Source organism: Cricetulus griseus, chromosome 5, assembly GCF_003668045.3.
Source record: "Cricetulus griseus strain 17A/GY chromosome 5, alternate assembly CriGri-PICRH-1.0, whole genome shotgun sequence".
NCBI classification, from domain to species: domain Eukaryota; kingdom Metazoa; phylum Chordata; class Mammalia; order Rodentia; family Cricetidae; genus Cricetulus; species Cricetulus griseus.
This window is the reverse complement of record NC_048598.1, coordinates 27552951-27580910: the sequence shown is the minus strand read 5'-3', so window position 1 is coordinate 27580910 and position 27960 is coordinate 27552951. Positions and strand designations below refer to the sequence as shown.

Genomic DNA, 27960 nt, shown 5'->3' with positions numbered 1-27960 from the left:
AGCTGGCCGCAAGCAAGGCCAATTTCTCAGCGTGGAAAAGCTTTTGCTTGAGCAATGACACACTGCAGTTGGATCCGGTCCTCCACATCTGGGAGCCACATGTTAGCGGCAGCTGTATAAAAGTCAGCCCCGAAAACTTAGGGTGACATTTTCGTGCCAAAAGCTAGACAGTATGGACCTCACTCTTCTGTGGGTGCTTCTGCCACTGGTAACCACAGCCTGGGGCCAGTACGGGGACTACGGGTACCCATACCAGCAGTACCACGACTACAGTGATGATGGCTGGGTGAATCTGAACCGGCAAGGCTTCAGCTACCAGTGTCCCCACGGGCAAGTGGTGGTAGCTGTGAGGAGCATCTTTAGCAAGAAGGAAGGCTCTGACAGACAATGGAACTATGCCTGCATGCCCACACCCCAAAGCCTCGGGGAGCCCACGGAGTGCTGGTGGGAGGAGATCAACAGGGCTGGCATGGAATGGTAAGGGGCATCCAGTACACTTGGGATAAGAACATCTGTGCATGTACTCCAGGGGGGATGTTTGGTCCTCAAGGGTTAGCATTGCTCTTAGCTTGGGCATAGCCTAAACTCACTGCTGCATGCTCTCCTGATCAGGGCTGCTAGATGACATTGTGAGATGAAAAACCAGGACAGAATACGTCCATGGAAGATGGTTATACTCTTTCAAAGACATCCGTAGGCTTATTTTGGCCCATGGACTGGGTGTGTGTCTACAGAATGTTTATCAAATTGAAAAAGAAATTGAAATTCCTTAAGTAACTAATAGTAAGTGAGAACTGCTGTGACATTGGAATGTTTCCATTCTGTAATGACTTACCATCTTCCAAAAATAATGACTCCAGAAGAGTCTGAAGAAAACAATTGGATTCTCAGCACCAGTAGTCTGAGAAATACAGATTCAGAGCAAGTGATTGGGTAGAAAGGATTGAGAAGCAGAGGCAAGGTGGGTGAAGTCAAATAGCTCTCCGCTGTTCTGAGGAAACAAGAGCAGTTGGTGATTCTCTGTGTGTCTCTCTCCCTCTCCTCCCTTTCACTTCTCCTCTCTTGGAGTTTAAAGTGGCCTCCATTGCCAAGATATAGTTTACCAAAGGTCTTCAGAGGTGTTCTGCTATCTGCCCTTTCCCCTAATCAAAGGAGTAGAATTGGTTCCAGCTTGTACTTCTCTGTGTGACTGTCCCAGCCCTGGTATTTGATCAGAAGCTGGTCTCAATAGCCAGTGATGGCTAGACAAGTCATTTGCAGCTGTCTGAAGCCAGTCCTAACTCAGGGTTTGGGGAGAGGGTGGAGATTGACCCTAGGAGAGTCAGGCAAAAGGAGGAGGTAGCCCAGCTGGAAGGCTGCCACCTATGCTGTCTGCTCAGCAAGACAACTGTGTGAGGGGCTCCTGGAAGGCACTGGTGGCGTGGAGGGCTGGAAGGGGTCAAAATGCAACCTTAGTGGTGATACCACCAGCCATCCCTGAGAAAACAGCACAGGTGAGTGAAGCAAATGGACAGAAGGGGACATCAGTAAAAACTGTCTCATCTATTGAGAGCTTCCTTGAGCACACATCATACCAAGCACTTAATACAATTACCTCATTTAATGCTTAAAACAAGCCTATGGACCATGTCGTAGGTAACCAAACCCTGGTCTAGAGATATTGTGGTTTTCCTCAGCTAGAAAGGCAAGCTTTGGATTCAGGAAGTCTTGGCTCTAAAGAACATATACTGAGACAGCAGTGGGCCCCCAAAGAGCCTGTTGCCTCCACCTCAGGCAGACTTTTGTCTGCAGAGCCTGAGGCCCAGAACCACACTCAAGCTAGTTTGTCATCCTGGGAGAAGGTAGGATCTATAAGGCCCCAGCAGAAGCCCAGCCCTGGTGGGGAAGGTGGCAGTTTGTTTACCACTCCTGAGGAGAGGGCCTGCTGGCTTGAGGAGACAGCAATTGCACCAGGAGGTGCAGACTGAGGAACTGCAAAGGCAGCCTGAACAGGCTTTGTTAGGCCATCTCCATGTATCTCTCTGTTTCTACCAAACAGGTTTAATGAACTGAAAACCCTTCAGACACATAGATGACTCAGAAACCAAGTTGTCTTGAGGACAGACCCCAATGTCTCTTAGCAGCCCAGCTCACTGCCACCTGGCTTCAAAGGTGGAAATGACCTAGTTGCAACTGTCTGTCCAATCCACCCACCATAGAGACCATCATGTAAATGGGTCCGCTTTCTAACTCTCTTGTTAGAGCCACGGAAGAACAGCACTCTGAATATTGCTCAACCCCTAACAGGAGAGCCCTGGGCTGAGTCAGAGCTGGGGTTTTGGTTCTGGTGCTAATGACAAAATGCAGTGTGACTTAGCCCCAGCTCAGCTGTCTCCCTGCTGCCTCCTTTGGAGGATGAACCCCTAACAGGTTCCACCAAGCAGCGGCACACTTCAGAGTGTGCATGGCTCTTGCTTGCCGTCCCTTGATCTCTGTGTCCACCCAGCTAAGGAGAGAAGCCAAATGCTGTCTTTGAAACGTGGCCATTTGCAACTGCTTTGCTACCAACTCCCAAACTATTTGAAGAGAGGAAAAAGAAGAAGAAACTGATTTTGTTTTGTTTATTGTTTTGCCTAAGGGGGACTAGTGTGAAGTTGACAGGCAAGGTGTCTCTCCCCTCCTCTTCCCCTGCATTTCTGATGTTCTTTGCTTTCCTGCTTCCACCCTCCCTTGTCTCCTTCTCCCCATCTCCACCAATCACAGGGCTAGAAAGCCATGAGCCTGCCAAAGGGCTTCCTCACCACAGGATGCAGCTGCCCCAGAACTGGTACCCATGACTCCCCAGGCGGTTTCTCCTAGACGATTATGACTTTGTGTTCAGACTCCAGTCTCAGTGCAAAATTTGGAAGGAAAGAAATTGTTCACAGGCTGGGGAGCAATTTCATGTGGCCCCACCCCCACCCCCTGCTGGCTGCAGGCTGTTAATCTGTTCTGGGGAGGAGTTGTTGGTGAGTTTTCTGCAATTTGGCTGTCTTGTGTGAGGAAATTAGCTTTCAGGTTTATTTTAAGAGGCGGGAAGGACAAACACAAACTTGACAATACACAGGATCTGATGAGTGCTGGTACTCAGGGTGTCTATGCTGAAAGCCACTGCTTCGAACAGACATTCCAAAGCAGGGCTCCTGTTACCACCACTGAAATTTCCAGGAGGCTTTACCCAGTCCGCCATGACTATGTTTGCCTTGGGTGGCAGGGGGAAGTTCCAGGTCTGTTCTCAGGGGGTTCTTCTGACTTTGATTAGCGTATCAGCATATACTGTGGGATACACATTTTTTTTTTTTTTGCAGATTTTCTTATTTGAATTAGAAACAAGATTGTTTTACATGACAATCCCAGTTCCCTTCTCCCTCCTGTCCTCCCTTACCACTCCCCCAACTAAAACCCTACCTATCACATATCCTTTCTGCTCCCCCTGGATGGTGAGGCCTTCCATAGGGTGTCATCAGAGTCTATCGTATCCTTTGGGATAGGGCCTAGGTCCACCCCTGTGCGTCTTGGCTCAGGGAGTATTCCTCTATATGGAATGGGCTCCCAAAGTCCACACCTATGCTAGGGATAAGTACTGAACTACTATAGGAGGTCCCATAGATTTCTTGTGCGGAGCAAGATGAAACTGAAAGTTGTAGTGAAGTCAAATTGTCATCTTACCTCCCAGCTATACTCTCTCTTAGGTATTCAGTTCCTTTTGTTGGGGGGGAGGGTGAGAAAATAGGGGAGAAATAAAAGGCATGATGCCTCTAGGAGAAGAAGAAGGGAACTCTATAATATATCTGCATCTAAAACAAACATCTAGCACTTTAGCATCCTATTTAAGGGCAGTCAATAACTATTTAATGAATTTGACAAAACTTATTTTGGGCCAACCAGGTTTATGTGAGGTCCCTATGTGGAGGAAGAATGTTCTATATATTGTACCATTTCTACTCCCTGTACTTCAGAGAATCTGAAAGACATTTTTAAAGCATCTATTTTATTAGAGCTGAATTTTTTGAATTAATTAATCAACGACAATCCACAAAACTGAAAGGAGAAGAAAGGGTGACTATTCCACAGAGCTACATCAGCATCAATGTACATCTAAAACTAGACACTTTGGCCAGGAACTTTGGCCTTCACAATGTGCAGTGTGCTGTGCAGTGCAGAGCAATTGTCCCAGCTCATGGTCCTCAGCATTCCAAATGCACAGTGCTCACTTCCTGTAAACCAATGTCCTTCCTCCTCTATAACCTCAGTATGCTCTGCTTTCTGAATATACTTGCTGCTAGATCTGTATTTCCTTATTATTTGTTTCCCTCATTAAATATAAGCTTTGTGAACTTAAGAAAACTTTCTCTTAGTCACTTCTGTGTTCCCAGTGCCTACAATAATGTTAGCACATAGCAAGGCCCCAATGAATACATACCTAAAAACCAAATTAGTCTAGTTGGTGCTTGAGGCAGCCCAAATCCCAGACAGTATCTTCACTACCCTCAATGAAGATGTTTTCCCCTGGGGAAAACCATTTTGCTTATGCCTTTGATTTCTGGTATTTCCAAATTTATAAGACAGTGTCCAGCATTTCATTTTAGCTCACTATACCCACCAACATGCAGGGTGGTCTTTTAAGGTTCCCCAAGACTCTCTAAAATATGTATACAGCATGGTTGGCACACATTGTTACCACAAGATGAACCCAATATTAGATTCATATTCTCCTATAATTTTGTTTCAGTAAACTAAAAGAGTTCATAGTAAACTCTTTGTTTCAAAAGCATAAATGTTCATAATATTGTGGCTTGAATCTTAGGCCAATCAAAGGACATTAATGGAAAAACTGATGAGATCGTAGTCATTTCTAAGTTTAGGGTTCTTCTCATGTCATTTCTTAGTGTTTCAAAAACATACTCAAGTTATGAGAGGTAGCACTGGAGAAGCTAGGTGAAGAACAGATGTGAATCTTATGCTTTCTTTAAATCTAAACTTATTTCAAGTTGAAAACTAAGAACTCAGGTTGGCTACTTACAAACAGCATGTAGCAGTATCAAAGAAGCCCAAGACTGGAAGGAGGCTTAGGGAGAATGTAGAGCCATCTTGTTGCACCATAGGTTAGAAATGAAAGCTCAGAGTCAAGCTACTGAAAAGTCAATGAACTCATCACAAAGTGAAAGCTGGATGACCCATGCCCTAATTTATGTGGTGTTGATGCTTATAGCCTCTGCTATTTGGATGTTCTTTTGCCCATTCAGTGGCTGCTATTATAAACTTTGCTAGACTGTGAGAATATGAAGATTAATACCACAAATCTGTGCCCTCTAGCTACTCACAGTCCAATCTTATTTGGTCTCCACAACAGTGTTGGGAACATTTAGTGGAAACTGAGACTCACTGAGATGAATCACCAGTAGTTGGTAAGTTACAAAACTGGAGTGGCAGGACACATGGTCTTTTGGAGTGTATAATTCAGTTAGACTCTGTGACTATTACATGTACAACTTTAAGCATCTTGAATACTCGTAACAGTTTAATGGATATTGAGGGGGCATTAGACCAACAAGTTAATAAGTATCCTAATAACTGATGATCATGAGCCCCCGCAGTTAATTCCATTTGCTGTCTTTGCATAGAAACTTTCAGGATATAAGGACATCTCAGGAAATAAGCTGGGTATCTTCAGAGACCCTTTGAGTAGTCTCTACTGACTGCTTTTCTATAATGGATCTTTCCGCCTGACAGGTCATTTCTGCTTACTACATAGTAGACAATCCAGCAGGGCTAAAAAATGGAGTCACGGCGCAGAACTCATCATATCCAGGAACAGCAGGAAGAAAGCAGACTATATACATCTGGGCATTATTTTAAAAGACCATGTCCTTATCATCACTGCAGGATGATAAGTGGTGTGGTTTTTACCTTCAAAAGGCTTGCATTGTCACAGTGGAAGGCAGCACAATGAAGACTGTTTTAAATGAAATGTGTGATGGTTGCATCAATATACCACAAGGAAAGAAAACCTTCATCTGAATTAGAAGTGTAAGACTTACTAGGGAATGGAGGCTCGAACTGCCTCTTACCCTCTGGTGTCCACTCTCTGAAACTGGTTACATGTCTCCTTGGGGGAGTTCAGCTCTAACCATTTCTCAAGGAGACCCTAAGGATTACAGGCTAAGAAAATCTAGAAAATCAAAGTTTTTTTAGACTAAGCAGCCTTATCCTCCATCTAACATTTTAAAATTTATTTATTTATTTATTTTTAGGCTTTATTTGCAAAGATTGCCTACATGTATGTCTGTGTGAGGATACCAGGTGCCCTAGAACTAAAGTTACAGACAGTTGTAAGTCACCATGTGGGTGCTGGGAATTTAACCCGGATCCTCTGGAAGAGCCTTCAGTGCTCTCTAATCCCCTGAGTTTGCATCCCTACCCATTACCTTGTTATTACTTTGCCACATCACGACCTTGCCACCCCTGTCAAGTCTCCCATTTCTCTACTCTTCTGTCATTGGTCCCACTCTGCTTCTTGTTTACACTGTCATCACCATCAGAGCATCTGCCTGTCAATACCAGTACTCTAAGAAGACCAGACTGAGTACAGAGCAGACTTTAATGAATACTTTTTGAAAGATTTAATGGATGGTCTCAAGTTCTGTGGACTGTGTTTTAAATGGCTAATGGTAACCAAAGAATTATTCCAGAAAAAAAAAAAAACAGAATTAAAATCTAAAGCTTGGTTCTATGTTATAATTATCCACTTTGAGGAATGGAAAGAAATTTGGAAAAGTTGAGAAGGCTGGGTCACATGGTCCCTACAATGCAGGGAGTTGGCCACTGGTATAGAGTATGAACAAAACTGCTCTTAGTACATCTCAACCATGAGGATGGAGACAAGCTAATAGCCCCTAAATTACATGTGTGTTCATGAAGTGGGTCAAGACCGACACAACCAGACTATCCAACTAAAAGTTTTTGAGCACCCCTGACCAACATAGTACTTCGGCCTCCCCTTCTATATCCACCTCAATCCCACTTTCAACTCACTGAGATCTTGGGCTTTCTACACCTTTGAACAGGAGCTAGCAGAGATCAGAGAAGAAACTGAAACTACACAGAGCACTAAAAAAACAAAAACAAAAACAAACAAAGGAAATCTGCCCTCCCACCTCCCACCTCTGCCTCCTGTTCTTTTTCTGACCAACCCAGACTGGATGAAGCTCACATATAATAATGGAAAGTCTGACTGCGGTACTGTCAGGAGCAGATGGACAATCTAACTGCTGTGTTTGTTTGTTTTGTACTTCCTTGAAGGCAGCAATCATGGAAGTTTTGATAAAGCCCAAGTTATAATCCTTTTCTACTTAGTGACTAGCGTGGCCATGTTCTTTCAGACACCACTTCACAGTGTCCTCGTTGTGATGTAAATGAGGTTCTACAGACCATGTTCAGTTCAAGGTGGGGAACAGACTTCCCACCTGCAGATTCCTCAGGACGAGGTCCTTTCATGTCCTGTTATTTCTGTTTTATCATTGCAGACGCAGGGGAAAATGTTTTTTGTCTTTGCTGCTAAGGTAATGGTCTTGAAATAAAGCATTTCCTTCAAGGCCATTTCCTCTGAGCACATCTGTTAAGTGTTGTTGTCATGCAAATAGTCATAGGCTCATGGCTTCCCTTCCAGAAAACTTCCAGTCTTGGGCAGATCAGAACTCGTATTGCTCTTGTTTTTGCAGCTGAAATTAATTCTCATACAGATAATGAAAAAGAATAGAGGGAAGTCTCTGTAGCAGGGCATCAGGCCTTCATGTGCCAGGGGAATGTTTCCTTGAAGTGTGCTGAGAGCTTGGGGTCAATGCTACACTTAGAGCCTTGGAGCTGATGCTCTCTATTCTGTAGACCATTCAAAAGCAACAAGCCTGTGCTTTGAAGTGCACCAGAGTCTTGCCATGTCATTGTACCACTAACTGTTTCTTTTTCTTGGTTGAGTTGAAATATGTTGAACAATACTGAACTTTCCAGCTCCCTCTCTCAGCCTTGTCAATTGCCAGCACCTCTTCTCACCTACCTTGTACCTGGGCCTGCAAGTCTGCAGCTATGCCTAATGTTCACATGGGCTTTGTTTTATAAGAAGCTATTGAAAAGGTGACTGAGAGTGTAAACAGTGCATGAGAGAATTGTGTAAAATGATACTCATTTTGCTCCTTCATCCCCCAACAAGGCTGCTCCTGAAGCAGAAGATAGAAACAGAAAAATGAACCATTGCTCCAATTTCCACAGGAAATACTCAGAGGGAGTACCAGAGCCTTTCAAAGACTCAAAGGATAACCCCTTAAGAGTTAAGTCTGCCTCTGATATCAGGAGACAACCTGTCAGTCATTTACCCATTCATTCTACTATCAAACATTTACTGGACAAGCCTTGGGCATGATGAGGAATACAAAATAAAGATTAAATGACCTTTTCCCACAAGGACTGTACTGCCTACTTGGGTGATAAGAGATAATAGAGCACAGAGTGGCCAAGGCATCCAATCTCAGTGACTTCATCCTAGAGGTACAACATGATGCTTTATGGGCACTCAACAAGGGAGAGGCTCTCACAAAGTAGACTCCTACTCACTGTGTAGATCACATCAAAATACAGCAACATAAATGATTTATAAAGCATCCAAACACCAGCATCCTCAGACTTTTCTATGCATTGTCCTATTTGGTTTTCAGAGGACTACAAGGTCCAGTTCTGGAAGGAATAATTCTACACTACCAAACTCCCAACAGGTTCTCACTACCAAACTATGAAGACAATCCAGCTGAAGTTGGAGAGGAGCACTGCAATTTGGTTACCTTTCTCTAAATATTGTGGGGGCTGGAGCATGTAGGGTGCAACTACTCTTCACAGGGAAGCATGATCTGAGGTGGCATGTGGAAGTGGCAGCACTCTTCTCACAAGCCATGGGGTCAGCAGAGAGTCAAAGGGGAATTTGTGGAACTTGGATTGCCTTCAGAATTGGGCCTCAATGAGACAGGTCAGCTTTTCTGCCTACATTCATTTTACTTAAGGGAACCTACTGCTGTGCCAACTATTTTCCTTCTAGGGATCTGAGTATATAAAACATAACGGTGGATAAAATCACACCACAGACAGGGAGTAAAAGGCTCTGCTTTGGAAGAAGGTGGTTGCTAAATGATGACAAAACAGGAAATCACAAAGAGTGCCAGTGTGCTCTGCTTTCTGTCTCTTTGAAGACTTAGGGTTTGCCAATGACTCTTAGAGCTTATACTGTTTTCCTTATACTCATGTTGATGTGGAATTGACATAGTTAGACCTACCTGGAAGACATACAATGTTACTTTTCCATCACACTCTGACAGTAGCAGTCCATGTCAAATGTCGAAAGGCCAAAGTGACAATACTCTTAAGGTAAAAAAAAAAAAAAAAAAAAAAAAAAAAAAAAAAAAAAAAAAGGCTTGATAATCAAAATCTATCAGTCTCAATTTATATATTGGATTTCATTATTGATCTCATAGAGCTGAGTTGTGAACTCTGAACTTCTTGCCACACTTGAGAATGTGGTTGAACAAACATCCTGCCCATCTGCCAATTCCTTTCTCATCTTAGTATACAGTAGTTACACAGAATAGTAATAAAGAATAAGTTGTTAAATGGATGAATGGATAAAAGTTTATGTTTAAATATACATGTGCACAAATGCACACATAAACAATAAATGAATGAAAAGGACAGGTGTATGAGTTAATTTCCAGCAATGAAGAAGAAAATGCCACTTAGATGCCCCAGTGTTACAGTTCAACAAGGTCTCCCTCAGTAGTCAGCACAAGGAGCTCATTATCCCCTTTTCGTGTTTTCTAGAAACTTAGCTTTATTTGGAAAATATTGTTAATCTGCCAAACCTTCAGACTATGTACCATTGGCCACTGCCTCCTGTTTCACATGAGAGGGGATAGATTGGTGGTCTAGGTGCCTAAGAAACTGAAGGATACAGAAGTGGCTGAAGACCTGATTTGGAGGGGCTTGTACTGTGGCTTGGATATGTTCTCTAGAGCTCATATACTGTAAACTTAACCCTTGAATTCATGTGTGGAAGTATGTCCTTTGAAAGGTAACAGCAAAAAGATAAGGATCCCCATAATGGAATAGTTCCTCTGTAAGTAGGGAAACAAAGAGCCAAAGTGGCACATTGCTCTATCTTGCCCTTCACCATGGGATGATGCAGTAAGCTGGTCCTTACCAGATGCCAACACCAAGCTCTGGGACTTCCCCACCCTCAGAACCATGAACTAAACAAACACCTACTCTTCCTCTGCTGAGAGGTTCTAACAGCAGAAAGCAGCATGGGGAAACTTAGGAAAGATCATATTCTACATAAGGTGAGGAGGTCTGCAGCCAGGAATAAAACATAGTCACCATTCCATCAGAAAGTGCCAACCCTTCAGGCAGTGTGTGATTAGGGGGAAGGGTGGGAAGAGGTGCTGGAGGTGGAACAAAGGGAGGAAGAGGCCATTGTTCTTCACTCAGGGAGATGCCTTAAAGATGAAAGGGGTTGGTTCCAAGACTAACAACGCAACACAGGCAGCTGAAAGTGAAACTTTCCTCCAACTAAGGACCAGAGTGGATCCAGGACTAACCATGCTGGAGCAATCAGGACTGATAGGGCAGGAAAGGGGCTCTTGGACGGAGTTTGAACTCAGTTGGACTGTGGGTTTTCTGTGGGGATTTTTTTTCCATGTCCCTGGCCCATCTGTAGGTTCTAGGGATGAAGTTCAGAGACCCACTCAGAAGGCGGTAGAAAGGTTCCTGGATACACAGAGAGAATATACTATGTCTAGTGTATCTAATATACTGTGTATATCTAGTGCATTACCTAAGTCTAGGATATACTATGATCCTAGACTTCCTATTAGATTCCCCTGGACTGCCACTATATCTATCTATATTTTATGTGCTGTAGGGGGACAATGAAATGTTTATTTGAAGTTCAATAATTCATCATAATTCTTGTTTAAATTCAAGTAAAATGACTTATAGCATCCTCAATTTTAAAATTCATAACTATCCTTTCCTCTAACTATACATTTATGGAGAGTCATCAGAAACAGGGTCTCACAAACTTCCTTCCACTGAAAGTTGTTGACTCATGAGAGACGTACCACTATACAACATCTATCAAATAGAATAACTTGGAGGGAGTGGGTCAGTGAGAGAGCGCACAACTGTGTCAGGAGGGTCTGAGGAAGGGGTCTGCATCTATCAGTGCCCTGATGCTCTCCTCTCTTCAGGTACCAGACTTGCTCCAACAATGGACTGGTGGCAGGGTTCCAGAGCCGCTACTTCGAGTCAGTGCTGGACCGGGAGTGGCAATTTTACTGCTGTCGCTACAGCAAGAGATGTCCGTATTCCTGCTGGTGAGTCTGAGAGCTAAACCTCATTCCTCATAGCTTCTGGTGGTGGTGGGAGCTTACGACGATGATCTATCTGGTCCTTCAAATAAGTCCATGATGGCACACACCAGGTTGATAAGCAGTAGCTAGACTACATAAGAGAATGGATGGCTGAAGAAGACTGTCATAAGGGAAAGGGCCCTACAGGTTATCCAATCCAATGTTCTCATACCCCCCTTTTGCCATAAGAAAGAAACAGAACCATGCAGGAAGTCAGTGACTGGCCAACATCACCCAGCAGCTGAAGGCTACTGATTCCTGTCCATGCCTTTTCCTCTGTCCTACTGACTTCACCTCACATCCAAGTCTGCTTGGGACCCATATCCCTGCAGCACCTCTAGGAGTAACCAAGTGCCTCATGAGCCACAGTCTGATAGAATGACAGAAAGCAAAACAGCAATAGCAGCAACAACAAAGTGATGCCAGTGTTTCCTGAGTCACCTGGCAGCTACAGCCCATGATGTCCTATTTCCATGTCTCTCCTTGGGCTGAAGCCAAGTGCTTCCTGACTTTGCTTCCAATCATCTATGAGAGCACATACACATTTGTTTATCCCGGTAACTCACACCCGGTGTTAACAACACAACGTAGCCCAAATGCTTTGGTCTGCAAACAATCCAGGCATTTAAACCTTCACCATTTGAAGTTTGCCTCACTCAAGTGATTTGTCTCTCTATAGTCTGATGCTGGGGAGGACAGCCTTGAGGTTCTGTTTGTTCTCTGCCATCACAGTGCTACTCCGCAGATGCCCCAGAGGTGCACGATGTCTCTAGAGACCCAAAACTCCAAAAGCTGAGCACTTTTCTTCTTGCAGTAATAGCAGTAAACTCACAGCTCAAAGTCTGCCAATGTCTGAAACTGCATGATAGGGCAAAAACCTCTAGCTCCACCAAACTGCTAAGGGAAAACACTTCTTAACCCACCATGGAAGGTGAGTGGGCATGCCAAGGGCTGCTGATTCAGCCGAGGCAGATCCTGAGTTGAAGACTAAAGATCTCCCTGCTATATTTGGCCCAAGGAATTCTGGTAAAGGCAAGGGAACTCTTCAGTTGTAGCGTCCATGCCACCTTTCCCTGCAGCCTCTTTCCTCAACTCCCCCTGTAACTGCCCTGTCTTTGGAAAATCACTTTTACTTCTCTGGAAACCTCAATGCACCACTGAAAAATGATGGCAATGTTTATTTACTGTGTATCCATTAAAAAAAAATCTGATGAAACTAGAGTTTGCGATGATCTGGAAGGAAAACATACTTACCCTGTTTATGTGAAAGTGTATGAAGCATGCCAGGGACCTTCAAACTCCCCAAAGACATCTGTGGTCATGTTTCTCAGAACCCCTGAAATGCAGGTTGAAATTCAAAGCACTGAAAGGTCTTTGAGGTTGTGATGAATCCTCACACTATGATTGATGCAGAGGTGTAACCAAAGGGTAGGTAATTCAGATACCAGTTTGCAAGGAGGATTTGGGTTCTAAAGCAGAGAGGGAGAATAGGGATGAACCAATCCCCTCTTCCTATCTGCTAAGAGAATGGCTCTTTGACATTCAGTGAGCATCCTTTGCAGCAAGGCATTCAAAGCCAGTTGAAAAGGTGAATAATGTATCTAAATGAGCAAGCCAAAACAGTCATCAGCCTAGTGACGCATTTACTTCATTAACAAGATTTTTATTTTCTCAGTCTCCAAAGGAATACTTCACACTTCAGAGAGTGACCCAGCAGAGTGTCTGCAGTGTGTAGTTGAGAGGGTAGGCATCCTCAGAAAAATCATTGATCTTTATATCCAGTGTCTGTCTAGCACAGTGCTTGGATCCTAGTCAACCCCCGGTGGTGTGTGTGTGTGTGTGTGTGTGTGTGTGTGTGTGTGTGTGTGTGTGTGTGTAAGAGAGAGAGGGAGAGAGAGAGAGAGAGAGAGAGAGAGAGAGAGAGAGAGAGAGAGAGAGATTAAACCCTGGGCAGAAGTGTCTTGTTTTCTTGTAGTGCTGGGGATCCAGCATTCTAGGCAAGTGTTCCAGGATGATGACACAGTCCCAGTCATAAGTGGTTTCTTAATATCTGTCAACTGGTCAACTGGTTAAATGATTCTGGAGGACATGCAGAGGAAGCTAATGTTTTTCAGAAAATAGGTGGTGGTTGTTGTTTTCAAGTAGGTGTTTTTTATTCTCCATCCCTACCCTCCCACTTCTGCCTTATAAGCTCTGTGCTCATGGAGATCTTTGTACTAATGCACACAAAACCCTTTAAAAAGATTTTTATGCGTTTTTCTCTGTGTGTTTTTCTGTGGGTGGATAAACATATGTTCGGATGTATGTGCACACGTGTGTGGATGCAAAATATCTATGTAGGATGCAGCTCCTAAGGAGACATCCCCTTGTTTTCAGAGAGAGAAAGAGAGAGAGAGAGAGAGAGAGAGAGAGAGAGAGAGAGAGAGAGAGAGAGAGAGTCTCCCTGGGACTTGGATCTTGCTGTGTTTAGTCTAGACTGGCTGACCAATGAGCCTCGGGTATCCTCCTATCTTGGATTCCCCAGGGCTGGAATCCCTAGAGTCACTCACTATGCTCAGATTTTGCCATGGGTGCTGGAGATCAAACTCAGGCCCTCATGCTTATGCAGTAAGTTCTTTACTAACTGATCCCTCTCCCCAGGTCCCAATGCCTTTTTAATGACATCAAGCACACAGCAGGCACTTGCATTTGTTCAATTAATGAAGGGTTTAGCCTACTCCCTAGTCTTATAGTGAGAGGGTTAAATGAGATAACAGGAACCTGTCATTGCCACTGACTATAAGCACACAAAGCTGGCCTCTTTTGTGGCAGAGTCCCCTCCATTTTCCCAGCTGCAGGAGAGGCCATCTAAGAGGCCTTTCAAGGGCAAACTCTATCCAGAAACACCCAGGAAGGCGCAGTGTGCCCTGCAGAAAACAGAACATGTGAGAGAGGAGTTGGATATGCAGAGGACAGGGGTGCATTGAGTCGTCCTTCCCCCGGAAGATGAAGAGTGATCTGGGAGAGCCACATTTTCCCTCACAGTGAGAGCCTAGGGTCTCTGCCAGGATAAATAAGAGAGCCTGTAGTGTCTGCTGCCAGTCAGTCATGGCTGCTGCCTGGGGTCCTGGACAAACAGAGCAACAGGGAATGGGCTTAGGGCCCAAGGCTTTCAGCCATCAGGCAGATAAATGTCTGGGGCTCACTGGCTTTAGAAAATCTGACTGGCAACAGAGGTTGAAAATGGATGGAAAGAAGGCTGAGACAAAGGAGAAAGCATAGAAATCTCCTCAAACTCGACTTCTCAGGATTTCTGTATTGTGTGTCAACGCTTTGACATTGACGCTTGAAGCCTATCCTGTTTACTTGGGTGCCAAAGCCTGATAAAGATAAATCTTTGGATACCGAATTCTACTATTGATCTAATGATGCCCAGGCTACAGTTGTCGAGTGGCTTGCTTCTCCACAAATATTACATGCCCTTTCTCTCTTTAGAAATGACTCCCTAGGTTCCCCTTAGATGCAGCTCATCACTTAGAAACCTAAGAATTTAATGACTATGGAAATGTATATATAGGAACAGAGAGCCTTGGTTAATTAACAATGGTCAAAACAAGATGAGCATCTTTTCTTGAATTGACAGAAACATTCAGGTTTCATAACATTTATCCCCAAGCCTCAGTCTTCAGTGATGTTGCAGCCTGCATTCCTAACTCCCAACTCCTCGTTCTCCCTCACCCCGCCCCAGGTCTAGATAGATAACTGTTGTTCAGTATCACAGGGTAGGGAGAACAGCACCACAAGCCAGTTCTGAGGCAGAGTGCCCAAGTGAGAGCTTTCAACATGATTGGCTCTTCCTTGGACAGCACAGTGTCAGAACTGAGAGTTGATACAGTGGCCTGTGGAAGTGGTCCATTTTCCAGGGAGACCTCAAAGAAGTGGCAGGAATGATCGTGCACCACAGAACACAGCGTCTGACTCACTGTTCCAAGGGTGTCTAGACACTTCAGTGGGATCTTTAAATTGCCTGAGTCATGGTGTTATAGTATACCTTTCTAAATTGAATGAAGCCCCAAGGTCATAAATTCTCACTTCTTCAGCATCTCAGCATACCACCTGGCCTTTAATATAAAAGCTGTCAAAAGACTAACTGCATGCTGTAAGCCCTTAAGAGCAGTAATCACAGTGAAACTGACATTGACAGAGTGACTTTTAATAGTTGATTAAAAAAAACCCTTTCTTTGCATTCATTATTCTGCTTGATCCTTTTAACAGCTCCGCATAGTGAATTGACAACTATGTTCTACCACCCCACACTGAATCCCTGCATTTGAAACTTTCTCTTACATCACTGTAACTGACTTGAATTAAATGGTAGAACTAGACACACAAAGGGATGGACCTTTCCTCCTACTTTGTTTTTATTGTTACTTGTTTTAAATGTTTATTTCATTTTAAGTGTGAGTGTATGTGTGTGTGTGTGTGTGTGTGTGTGTGTGTGTGTATGTATGTGTATGTGTATGTGCTCACATGCTTGTGCACATGAATGTCTAAGCACTCACAGAATCCAGACACCAGTAGATCCCTTAGATCTGCAGTTATATAGGAGGTTGTAAGCCACCTTATGTGGGCTCTTGGAATTGAACTTTGGTCCTCTTCAAGAACAGTGGGTGCTCTCAATCACTGAGACATCTCTCCAGTCCCTGTGTGCTTGTTTGACACAAGCTCTGCTGCCTCCCTGGCTAGTCTGGAACTTAATTTATAAATCAAGACTTCCTCAAGCGTTCAGCAAACATTTTGTGCCTTAATGTCCTGAGAGTGCTGGAATTGCAGGCATGCTGTTCCACTACAGACAGCTCCTCTTTTACTTTGAAAAGCTCTCTGCAGCATACATGTGAAGCTTGTCAAGTGAATGTCTAGCATCTCTGTGCTTCCAAACATTTAGAGACTCAGAAATGCCATCGTTCTGAACTAGAAAAAAACAAATCATCACTAATTCCCAGATGTGTGTGGGATTTATTTGTTTGGTGGGAACCAAGGTACTGTTCTGACTTCAGTCTTAGCAGTGTCTCCTTAGATATTACAGCATTACTGAAACCTGGCAAGAAAGTGAATTCCTGTTTGATGCAGACATGCTGTTACTAATCGGTTCCCACTGGACTGGTTGAATTTATAAATGTAACACATATTTATTTAGATAGAAGAATCCAAATTCATAGTTTAGCGATCTGCAAACAACAAACGCATGTCATCAACGGAGCCACAAGCCTTCAGAGACCTTCTGTACTCATTCCCTGGCCTCAAGAGCTCCAGCTGCTGCAGGTCACATCCAAGTCAGTCTGCCAGCTGGGTGGGGACTATGCATCCTGGGAATGGAGGGGTTTGAATTGAGCAACTATTTTTTTTCTCTCAATGATCCCTCTATAGATTTATGGCTGATCAGTAGATTTGTTGAATGATCTATTTGGACAAGGTCACCTGTTTAAGTGACCTGTACATTGCCTTTCAGCCTGGCTTGCCATGACAATCAGACAGCATTCTCCACCACTGTCCCCATCTATTGCATGGGAATCAAGATTCACTAGACTCAGGACAGGTTAAGTGACATTTATTCAGGGAGAATGCACTTACACAAGAAGCCGGTGACTACCACAAGTTCCAGCTCCAAGGATTCACCCAGGCTCCCTCAGTTACCCTACTGGATGCAAGAGAGAGTCAGCCACCTCTCCTGACCCCAGACCTAAACCCACCCTGTCACTTCCCAGCACCTGTGGCCATGCCCAAACGGGCGTGGTCAGCACCACAGGTGAGGGCCCGTGAATATCTCACTACACCCACTCGTCTGTCTTTGTGTCCAGGTCAGAAAGCAGAGAGTAGCTTTGCTGAATTCCTGGACATTTCTAGTTCACGACAGCCAGATTCAGTTAAGGAAAACATTTGTCTCCTTGCTTCCGCTGTGAATGATCCAGTCAAAGAGAATACATTGTTCGGTTAGTAACACAAGATGAAGTTTGTTGGCAAGGCCATTCCTGCAATGCTGTGTTCAAGTCAGAAATGAGCTCTTAGACCTTCCATCTGTGAGTCTGTCACCCCACCCTGGTTGGATGTTCCCTTGTGGCATCTCAACCAGAGGCTCAATGAAAGGGGAAGTTGCCACACTGGTTGCCCTGAGCAAGCTAGGAGCTATAATTGCAGATATCTCAAGAAAACTAACCTGGATGTTACCTTTTAGAGGAATGCACATTGAGCTTGGATGTTCCTGTACTTGACTAATAACCAGCTCCGTGCACTGCACGAACTCAGTCTGGCAGACCACAGCTCCTCTGAGCTTGAGGAAAATCAATTGTCCCTTTCATCTGCTGCAGAGTCTGTCACAGTTACTGACCCCTATTTATAGTGTTGATGTCTATTTGCTGCCTGCGTAACAGAGATGCTTCCCTTGTGTTCAGACTTCAAAAAGAAATTTCAGAGATGTGGCTGATTGTGTAAGTATCAGTTCACCCAAGCCTTGATCTACTTAGAACAAAGCAAAGCTCTCAAATACAGATCAGTCCATCAACAGGACTCTAAAAGCCACCATCCTTTCTTCGTTCACTTAACCAGTCAGTCACTGAAGGTGAATGGATATAAAATAACTACAATTCACAGATTTAGGATATGCCCCTAACAGTCCATGATTCTGTTACTCTATTTATTGATATCTTCCCTGTGCTCATCAAGAAACTGAGCTACAGAGGTTGTAACTTTCTTCAAAGGAGTGAGTTTGATTCAAAGTGGTCTAGCTACCTCCATATCCCATGTTATTTGCCCAGGACACAGCTACCTACACTCGGCAGAGATACAGTAGACAACTAATGGGGAGGGGGAGGGGCTTGTTTAGTGGGAGGGAGGAGTTGGAGGTGAAGCTGTCCTTGCTGATGTACAGGCCAGGGGAGCCAGGAGATAAAATGGCTGATGACAGTCAACAGTAATCAAAACGAATGTGACTGGGCTTGAAGCAAGAGCTGGAGGCTCACTTCCAAAACAGCTATTTGAAAAAAGTTCAGGGACTTTCCTCCTCTAATTTAAGTCACAGACATCCCAGCAACTATGCTTCCCCTGTGTGGTGATACATATCTGAAGTGTTTGAAATATAAACCCCAAATGCCACAGATGATAGACATGAACATTTGACGTTCCTTGTCACAGCCCAAGTCCCGAGAATCCAGTCTGTCTACACAAAGAAGGGCACTTATGTGACTGCAGAGGACATGGATTCTTTGAGAGTGTCTTTTTATTTTTATTTTTACACAGATGTCCATTTGGGTTTTATCATTCTGTCTTTGCAAAGGTAGCTCAAACAAGTTCTGATATAGCATGTATTAAGCATTTTAGGGCACTAAAAAGTCACCTACACTGAAGTATCCTCATTCCTTACTGTGTGCCTGGGAATGTGTTATATAAGCAGCTTGAGCATGAATAGACTGGGATATTTAAGAACATTCCCAGATCTTCTTTGATCTAAATGTAAAATGTAAGCCAATCCCGACACATCAAGTCTATACTTGTTGAGTGTCTCCTCTATCCCTGTGAACACTAGCTCATAAAAGATGTGTATGGTGCCATGTACCAGCGATGCTTCAGAAATCTCTATGCCAGTCATTTTATGGTGCCATCAGCAAATGTTCATTGAGTCCAGTTGCACCTGTTAACAATTGCAGTGGTTCAAGTATCACAGACGAGAAAGTCCTATGTCAATCTTCCTTCAGTTCAAACTACTTTTTAACTGCTCATAATTAAGACATCATTTAATTTCCCTCCATCTTGTTCATTCCTATCCGATACAAGAAATTGTACATGGCTTAAGATGCCAATTTCTCCAAGCTTTGGAACAAGAAGTGAGAAACTGTACCCCAGTAGGTACTTACTGAAAGTATAGGAAAAATGAGCATATACACATGCATGTGGGTACACACACACACACACACACACACACACACACACACACACACACACACAATGTTTGCACACACAAACACACCCACACATGCACACACATGCATACACATACACACAGTGATTTTTTAAGTGAAAGAGAGTAAATATGGTCTCCTTACATTGCTCAGAAGTACTTTTAAAACAAGCTCATTTCTTTATATATTGTTCTCCCCTTCATCTTGCTAACCCTCAGGCTTAATTGATCATTTTAGCTGGACTAGAAATGTGTGGCAATTCTCAGTATGGGGGACTTTACCAAAAAGCTGTCTGAAACTACATAGTAATTTACAAGACTGAAAACACACTGAATTCTCTCCTACCCTCAAGAAAGCTAACACCACGTCCAATAAGACATGATCATCCTGTTTCTTCTGTCCTCCTTTAACTTTCTGAAAAGTGTGTATACTTTGTCTCAGTTCTAGCTCTGTAAATTTATAGCCCTTTATCTCCCAGAAGAACTATCACTAGGATTTTTATCCATTAGGACATTGTGTTTATATGTGTAATGTTAAGAAATAAATGAACATACATCTATTGAACAAAAAATGTGGAATCCTAAGATGAATTTAAAAAGAAATTCTTGCTGTAGGTGGTGTTTGGCAGGTTCACATTCCACCAATGATTGGGTTCTTTCCTCCTTCCACACTTTTAGTTTCCAGTCTCCTTCACTGTTTCCCTAATCCAAAATTCTGGAAAACAGTAGAAACTTGATCTCCTGGTTTTATGATGAAAGGAAAACAAAACACAACTAAAAAAAAAAAAATCAAAGCTAAACTTAACTGGGACCAAGATTGAAATATGTCAGTGGTACACACTTCACCTTCTCTGGGAAATTCTAGAAATTCACCAGACAGCTAACTCTGCCACCATAGAGAGGTTTCCAGGCAAATTCCACCCAATTGAGCTGAAGACCCAGTCTGTTCACTACAGAGCGAATAATGAATCATCACCAGAAAAAGCATTAGGGAACTGTTTGTCCCTCTGGAATCTAAGACTCACTGGTGTTTATCTTAAATGCAAGTTTTTTTTCTTTCCCACTTTATTCCAAATATTTTTAACTATCCAAGTGATCTGAGGACAGAGGTCAATAGAAACAATAGTCAACCAGTGTGGGCAACCGGGCATAGCAATACAATATTTCTATAGCAGAAAGACAAATGCTTAGTAACTAAGCTTTGTGCATTGTGTCTAAATGCTGCTCTTTAAAGGTCTAGAATATGTTTATGAGCTAAGTAAAACACTCTCAGAATCCTGCTTCCATTATGCATGTTCTCAACCCCTCTGTCTCCGGGTGGCCTGTCCTAAGGCTGTCACTGAATCCTCAAACCACAAGCCAGTGGGATCCAAATTAGGCCTCATTGGGTCCTTTTATGAAGCGCTTAGCTACATTTTTTTTTGTTACTGTTGTTAGACAAAAGAAGTGTTGTTTCAAGGTCTCTTTACAAGCATAAAAGAGATTTAAATTTTTCCCTTCATGAACACATCAAGCAGAAATGCAAGCAGCCATGCTGGGATAGGCTTGGTATCTAAGATGGCCTAGTGATGTCTTCAAAAAAGACAAAGCAGCATAGAAGAGAGTGAGTCATGCAGTCAAAGGCATGACTAAAAAAGGCCCAAAGAGAGAATTTATATTTCCAAGTCCCACTTACCGTGGTCCTGATGCTCCTATGCACTCGTTGTAGACCTTCGCCACTCTTTTAACTGGTAAATCAGGATTTTGTGAAATCCTTGCAGGCTTAAGAGAAAGGTTATTAGATTGCAGAAAGGAAGATCTTCCTATCTTCAATATACAATATCCTGGCAAACCCAAATCAAATGGGATTACCGACATTCACAAATTAGCTGATTCCTGAGCGGCCCTGGGGATATAGGTGGAACCTGTAAGTGGTGGTGCATGTGTGTAATCTTGGCCCCTGGGAGGTAAAGGTGGAAGTATCCAGAGGTGAAAGTCATCCTAGCTACATACTGAGTTCACGGCCTGCCTAGGCTACATGAGACCTGTCGTGGTAAAGACACTGGGCCCTTTTTATTCTAAAAGGACCTATTTTGGTCCTGATGAATCCCAGAGGCAAATCTTTATGAGAACCAGAGGAGTCTAAATTTGTCCCAGGGGTTGACTCAATCTTGGAGCGTAAAAAGAAGAACAAGAATAGGGAGAGGAGGTGCTGATGCTGGAAGAGGAAGAGAATATTATTTAATGATTCCACACAGACTTTCACTAGTTGCAGTGAAAAATGCATAAGACATCTTTCATTTTTAATAGATGGGAAATCAATTAAATTACTCTCCCAAAGCCATTTAGTTATTTAGAAAGTATTTGCCAAGTAGCAAGAACTGTTTGGGCTGCCAGAAAAACAATAGTGATGGATATAGCTGTATCTTTGCAAAGCTCACATTTTAGCCAGATATTTTAAACATGATTACTATTATTACTCATGATAAGGAATGTGTGTTAAACTATCACATAATATATGCACACAATAAGTACATACATACATTTGAATAAAGCTTTCACATACAAACTCTAGTGCAGGCAATGCACCACGTGACCTGATACTTTCTGTTTTGTTGTGTTCTTTTTTAAACCAGTATATCCGTTATTTTTTTTTCATTGCTATGACAAAATAATGTGACAAAAGCAACTTAAGGAAGGAAAGGTTTAATTTTTGCTCACAGTGCCAGAGTACAGTCCATCATGGCAGAGAAGTCTTGGCATCTGGAGGTGGAGGCAGCTCCAGATTGTATCCAGCCAGGAAGAGAAGAGTGATGAATACTGACATTAGCTTGCTTTCACTATTTTGTTTACTTCAAGACCCAGCCCATGGGATGGCACCGTCTACATGTACGGTGGCTTTTCTTACCAATTAAGCCAGTCTAGAAAACTCCTTTATGGATAAGCCCAGGGATTTGTCTCCACGATGACTCTACACCCTTTCAGGCTGTCAATCAGTATAAAGTATTAGAGAGCCAGTCATAATCAGTTAATTGATATTATGATCCAATTTGGAACAGGCTAACAAATACTGGGAGTCTCCGCAAATGTTTCCATTATAGTTTCTGTTACTTCATGTGATTAGTGAACAGTTCAGTGACTCGAGAAAGGAAGGTGAGAAATGGAAGAAGATGTCTATCATTTGGGCTTGGTGGAAACCCTCTAACTGCAGTTCAGATTGCCCAAGCTCCTCCTCCTCTCCTTCACATGAGCCTTCTGTTTGCTCCAACCCTTTGTTCTCTCCACACAGGCTGACAACAGAATATCCAGGCCACTATGGGGAAGAAATGGACATGATTTCCTATAACTATGACTACTACATCCGAGGAGCAACAACTACTTTCTCTGCAGTGGAAAGGTGAGAAGGGTAGTCCCTAGGCTAGAGCTGTGCAGATTCACTCCTTGCCAGGATCCTGACTGTGGGTATTTTTACCCTCTGACCTCCACAGTCTAGTTTCCTACTTAGCTAAGGATTAACTGTGGGTTTGGTTAGGTAGTGGGAGCCAGTGAGAAGTGAGAGGCCTCAGGAACCTGCCTCACAAGGCAGTATGACCTTGCCAAGGAGGACACATACCAACCTACTCCACAACAGAGTCCTGAGCTTGACAATGGCATCCTTTGATGTTCTGAGAAATTCCTGCCCTCAACTTCAGAAAGCACTAGACATGACATGAACAGGTTGGAACAGTTAAAAGAGCATTCACTATCAAATTGGACCCTTCCTAGTGTTCCCCACTTAGAATTGTAGGAAGGGAGCAAGGAAAGAACAGAAGGGGATTGGCAAGGAAGAACACAGAACATCCACTCTTTGAGTATGTTCAGTCTTCTAGGACACAACACCTGAAACCGGACAGTTTATAAAAATCAGAAATCTATTGCCCACAGCCCTAGACCCAGCTGGGAAATTCAGGATCAAGGAAGGAGCAGAGATGTGGTGAGGAACACTCCTTGCTTCAAAGATGAAACCTTTCACCATGTCCCCCACAAGGCAGATGGACAAGACAGCTGCACCCAGCCTACTTACCAAGGCACTAATGCCATTCACAAGGGAAGCATCTTTTTGACATAATTGGTCCCCACAACCCTTACCTCTTAGTACTACTTAGTACTGTGACTACATTGGACATTAGTTTCCAGCACACAGATGTTGTGACAGACATCAACATGCAGACATGTGATATCTAACTAATCACATCCAGAAATGAAAAAGGAGTAAGTCACTCCAGATGAAGTCAGAATCTTTCTTGAATGAAAAGACGATTTGCCCCAGCACTCTTTGGGAGGCAGAAGCAGGTGGATCTCTGTGAGTTCGAGGCCAGCCTGGTCTCCAGAGCAAATGCCAGGATAGGCTCCAAAGCTACACAGAGAAACCCTGTCTTGAAAAATAGGAAGAAAGAAAGAAAGAAATGAAGAAAGAAAGAAAGAAAGGAAGGAAGGAAGGAAGGAAGGAAGGAAGGAAGGAAGGAAGGAAGGAAGGAAGAAAAGAAGATTTGCATAGCTGAAGGAGAAAAACAGCACTAACCTGAACCACTGCCCCAGCTCCAACCCTACCCCACTCCCACCCACACCCTAGTCACCCTCAATTCTCCTGTTATTCCTTTGTGGTCCTCTCCCAAATACATCAAAACAATAAGAAAACAAGGTTCAAAATTCCTGTAGACATGAGCTTCATGTGTACCTTGTGGTTAGTCCTCCATTAATACATAAAAAAAGCTATGTAGAAATTCAGATGCTAAGAGTCGATGTGGCTGCTTTTAATCAGGTGATAACAACGTCGCACAAAAAATGAATTCTGGGAAGATCACCCACTCGGGCTTTGCAAACCAAATAAAACTAACAAAATCTCATTAGGTAACAGACTATGAGCAATTTGAGTGCCATTTATCTCTTGTGTATATGCCTTCAGCTGAAGTTGCTTCTCACTTAACTGATGTTAACTTATTTAATATGGAATACAATTTTCAAAGATATAAAGTAGCTCTGGAGAAGCACCTTGTATGCTCTGGACTCCACAAGCAGAGACTCTTATTTCTCCACAGAACACCTCAGTTTTCATATGCAACTGCTTTTTATTTGAGATAGGGTTTTAACTTAGTTACCTGTTTTCTAAAGCTACAGTTTAAAAGGGGAATAGCACTTAGGATAAATTTCCCCCCCTGAGGAGAAACAAGTTGAGTGGTGTGCCACTTAGCCATGATATTGAAGAATGAGAAAGACCCAAGAACTCAAAGAGCATGGAAATCTAATATCATTGAGCAGCAAAATGGCTGCCAAAGTTCAGAACATAGTACCAGTGACCAGTGCTCCTAAAGATTCCCCAGGTTAAAGGGGAAATTGGTTCTGAGTTTACTGGTTAAAAATAAAACAGGAAATGAAAACAATAAAGGATAAATATCACTCCAAAATTGGTGTGAAATAAATATGTTTTGGCAGTTGAAATGGGCAGTTCTTACTGGCTTGGAAATGATTAGCTACATAAATTGTATAGAATAACTAAAGACTGAGATACAGTGTCTGGATTGTTTTAAAATGAATTCTTCCTCCTCCCAGATACAATAAAATGAGCACGCCCATATAATTTTCCTGTGGTCACCAACAGTAAGTAACTTGAAGATCCACAGTTTTGTTTCTTCATTTCTGTTGAAGATGGTATACTCACCCTCAACCCCTCTGGGCAAACAGCATCAGAGCAAGGGTTTCCCTTCCATACACAACTCACCCGTGGAAGTCTCCTCCTGGAATAGTTTCTCATCCTGGGCTGAGATAATTCTTTGTTTCAGGTGCCTGTCCTGTGAGTCTAGGTGTTAGGCCTACCCACTAAGCATCACACCTTTAGTGTGATAGGCAAAACCTTTTGCAATCATTGCCAAATATACCATGAGAGCCACTTAGCCCCTAGTTGAAAGGTACTGTCTGGGAGGGACAACAGAACCTGGTTGGACCCCTTGATTCTTTTAGGACCAAGTCTAAATTTTTCCTCAGCATCCATTAACTGCCTCTTAAATGAGCACCATGAATGCCTGGTCACAAGATCTTTCTTATCTTCTTCGTGCACAGATACACACTTCTTAGCTGTGCATATTGAATTCACTTAGAAAATACACACAGCACCAGCTTGCTAATCATTGAAAGCAAGCCATATCCTCTGTGGATGATTTTACAAGAACAAATATCAACACACAACTCATTCCCCCAGGTCCTCAAAGACATGTGCTGGAGAACGCTATCCCCAATAGCTCTGCATAGACAAGCAGGAAAAACAGACTCAGAATTGGGAAACTGCTCTTGGGCTATTTGCTTCCTGTCTACATACCCCACCCAGAATAGCATGGCCATCCCCACACACTTCCCTTTCAGAAGGTGGATACAGGTACTGTCAGCCATAGTGTTTAGGATACACTGAATTAGAAAGAAGCCTGGAGGATGGAAAGGGGAGAAGGAGAAAGGGCTGTGCTTTGGAAGAGATTGCTTGGTTGAATATGGATAAAATAGTTCCACACTTTATTGGGATTATTCAAAGAGCATGACAGCTGTGTCCTCTGGTAGCATTACAGGCACCTGGCAAAGGGACACAGAGTGGTAGAAGAGAAAGACCAAGATTTGAGGCCAGCACACTTGAAATCTGGTATCATCACGTATCCCTTGTAATCCTTTAAAGCGAATCTTATTCCACTGAACCTGTTTCTTCACAAAACAATGAGTCACTGTGGGGATTACCGGGAGAGTATCTAGTGCAGGGCTGGGCACTTTGGAAGCACTGCGGGCTTCACAATGACAATGGTTGCTGTCATTGTTAAATAGTATCAGAACACAGGAATGCTATGCAAGGCAGATATTCCCTGCATTTCTGTTAAGTAATTGGAAAAAGAACATGGTCCTAAGCTTATCAAGTGCATGCATCCACACCATGTTTCTCAAAACCGAGCAGCGCTGTGTCCTCTCAAATCCATCCCAGCCCTTAAATAGGCCATTCCATTTGAAGACAGTTGAAGGTATCTTAAGTTGTCCCCGCTCACCTTACATGTGGTTTCAAAGGGGACACAATGCATCTCCTGGATCCCAGTGAATGGAGAGTACTTGCCGGGTAGAGAGGAAGTGTTGGCAGGAATTTGGATGGCCTTTTAGGAGGAAGATTCTTCTCAGTGAAATGGAGATGATGCTAACAAATGCTTTTACTCTGAGCCATGAACTTGTAAATCCTGGAGGCACCTTGGAGGTTCAGCCACAGACAACTAACCTCCAGCCACGGATAAGAGCCTCCATATGGCCCACAACCAGCCAGGGGCTGGCTAACCTTACAGACCCATTGGTTCTCTGGAGACTGTATTGCAGTCTTCTGAGAACAAGGAGAGGAATCCCGCAGCTCTGAAACCCTGCCAAAGCCCTTTGCTGCTTTTCCCCACAGCGACTCTCTGTCTTCACTGACATTCGTCTTCTGACTCTCTTCCCACAGGGACCGCCAATGGAAGTTTATAATGTGCCGGATGACTGACTATGACTGCGAGTTTGCAAATGTTTAGATTCACCACCTACAGAAGTCCTCGTGAAGGGCAAGGGGCCAGGTGTCCTGAGGGTTTCGTGTCATATAGACTAATAATAATTAGAGCATCTGAAGTTCTTCCTTTTGCTCTCTTCCGTGACATGGGAGGAACAGCATCAGCTGCCTGGGCCTTTCTCACCACAATTACACACATAAACAAACCCACAGTTAAGCCATGTTTCCCACTTTCAACACTTTCGATAACAACCATCTCCAGTTGCTGCTGATGGCTTCCTTGCACACCACATAGACAGCACCTGCATACTTGCAGCCTGCTGCCCAGAGCACCTGCCAAAGCTTTGCTGCTGTTCTCACTATAACTTGAGCTTCAAATTCAGCTGAGTGAACGTGGACAGAAAGAAAGGAAGGATTGAGATAAAGATTCTCTACAGTTAAATCTGTTTAAGTGACACCTGGAGACTCACCTGGGGTGGGGAGGCACTCTCTGTCTTGAGGGATCAAACCCATTCTCTCCTTCCATGGGAGCCACACATATTTAGACATCCAAGTGAAGATCCATGTGCTCCAGAAGAGAAGGGACTTGGAGGTGAAAGGGGGAGGTGGGAGAGTTTGAGCTGAGATGTTAGGCTGAAAGAACTTCCTCGATTCAAAGACATATGTCAACATACCCAATAATGAAAATGAATACGAGGGCCGGGAGAAACCTGTGAGAATCAGTCTTGAGATAGAAACAAGGGAAGATGAGAGAATGGGAGTCAGATTAGGAACTTGGGGAGATAAGTGAAACCAGGAGAAATGGGGTCTTGGGTCATCAGAAGCTTGACACCTGCCCAGTATTCTTAGGAAGGCTGCCATATCCCTACAAGCCAGGGGGAGCTGTTGGCACCTATCTGGACTGGTCCTGAAGACCCCACCCCCCTTTCCCATGTAGCTTGGAAGTGAATTCTGCAGGAGTGATGCTGTCTTTCTTTCTCTGATGATAGCTCTGTTCCTCGCCATTTGTACCTTCTTCCTCACAACAAAAAAATAAAGGTATCAATAATCAC

The 27960-nt window shown here is 43.4% G+C and overlaps 1 protein-coding gene across 1 annotated transcript; it reads left to right on the top strand.

Annotated features, from left to right (window-relative positions):
* Positions 1-117: 117 nt before the first annotated feature.
* On the top strand, positions 118-27960 carry Dpt (dermatopontin). The gene is made up of 4 exons (XM_027417146.2): positions 118-477; positions 11304-11429; positions 22664-22771; positions 26867-27960. The coding sequence occupies exons 1-4, from the start codon at positions 173-175 to the stop codon at positions 26931-26933; spliced, it is 606 nt and encodes a 201-aa protein (XP_027272947.1). The 5' UTR covers positions 118-172; the 3' UTR covers positions 26934-27960.

Excerpts from the sequence above, each read along its gene's own strand:
- Dpt (XM_027417146.2), top strand. The coding sequence starts at position 173 with ATGGACCTCACTCTTCTGTGGGTGCTTCTGCCACTGGTAACCACAGCC. Across the intron at positions 11,430-22,663 it reads AGATGTCCGTATTCCTGCTG|GCTGACAACAGAATATCCAG; the intron begins GTGAGTCTGAGA and ends CTCTCCACACAG. Across the intron at positions 22,772-26,866 it reads ACTTTCTCTGCAGTGGAAAG|GGACCGCCAATGGAAGTTTA; the intron begins GTGAGAAGGGTA and ends CTCTTCCCACAG.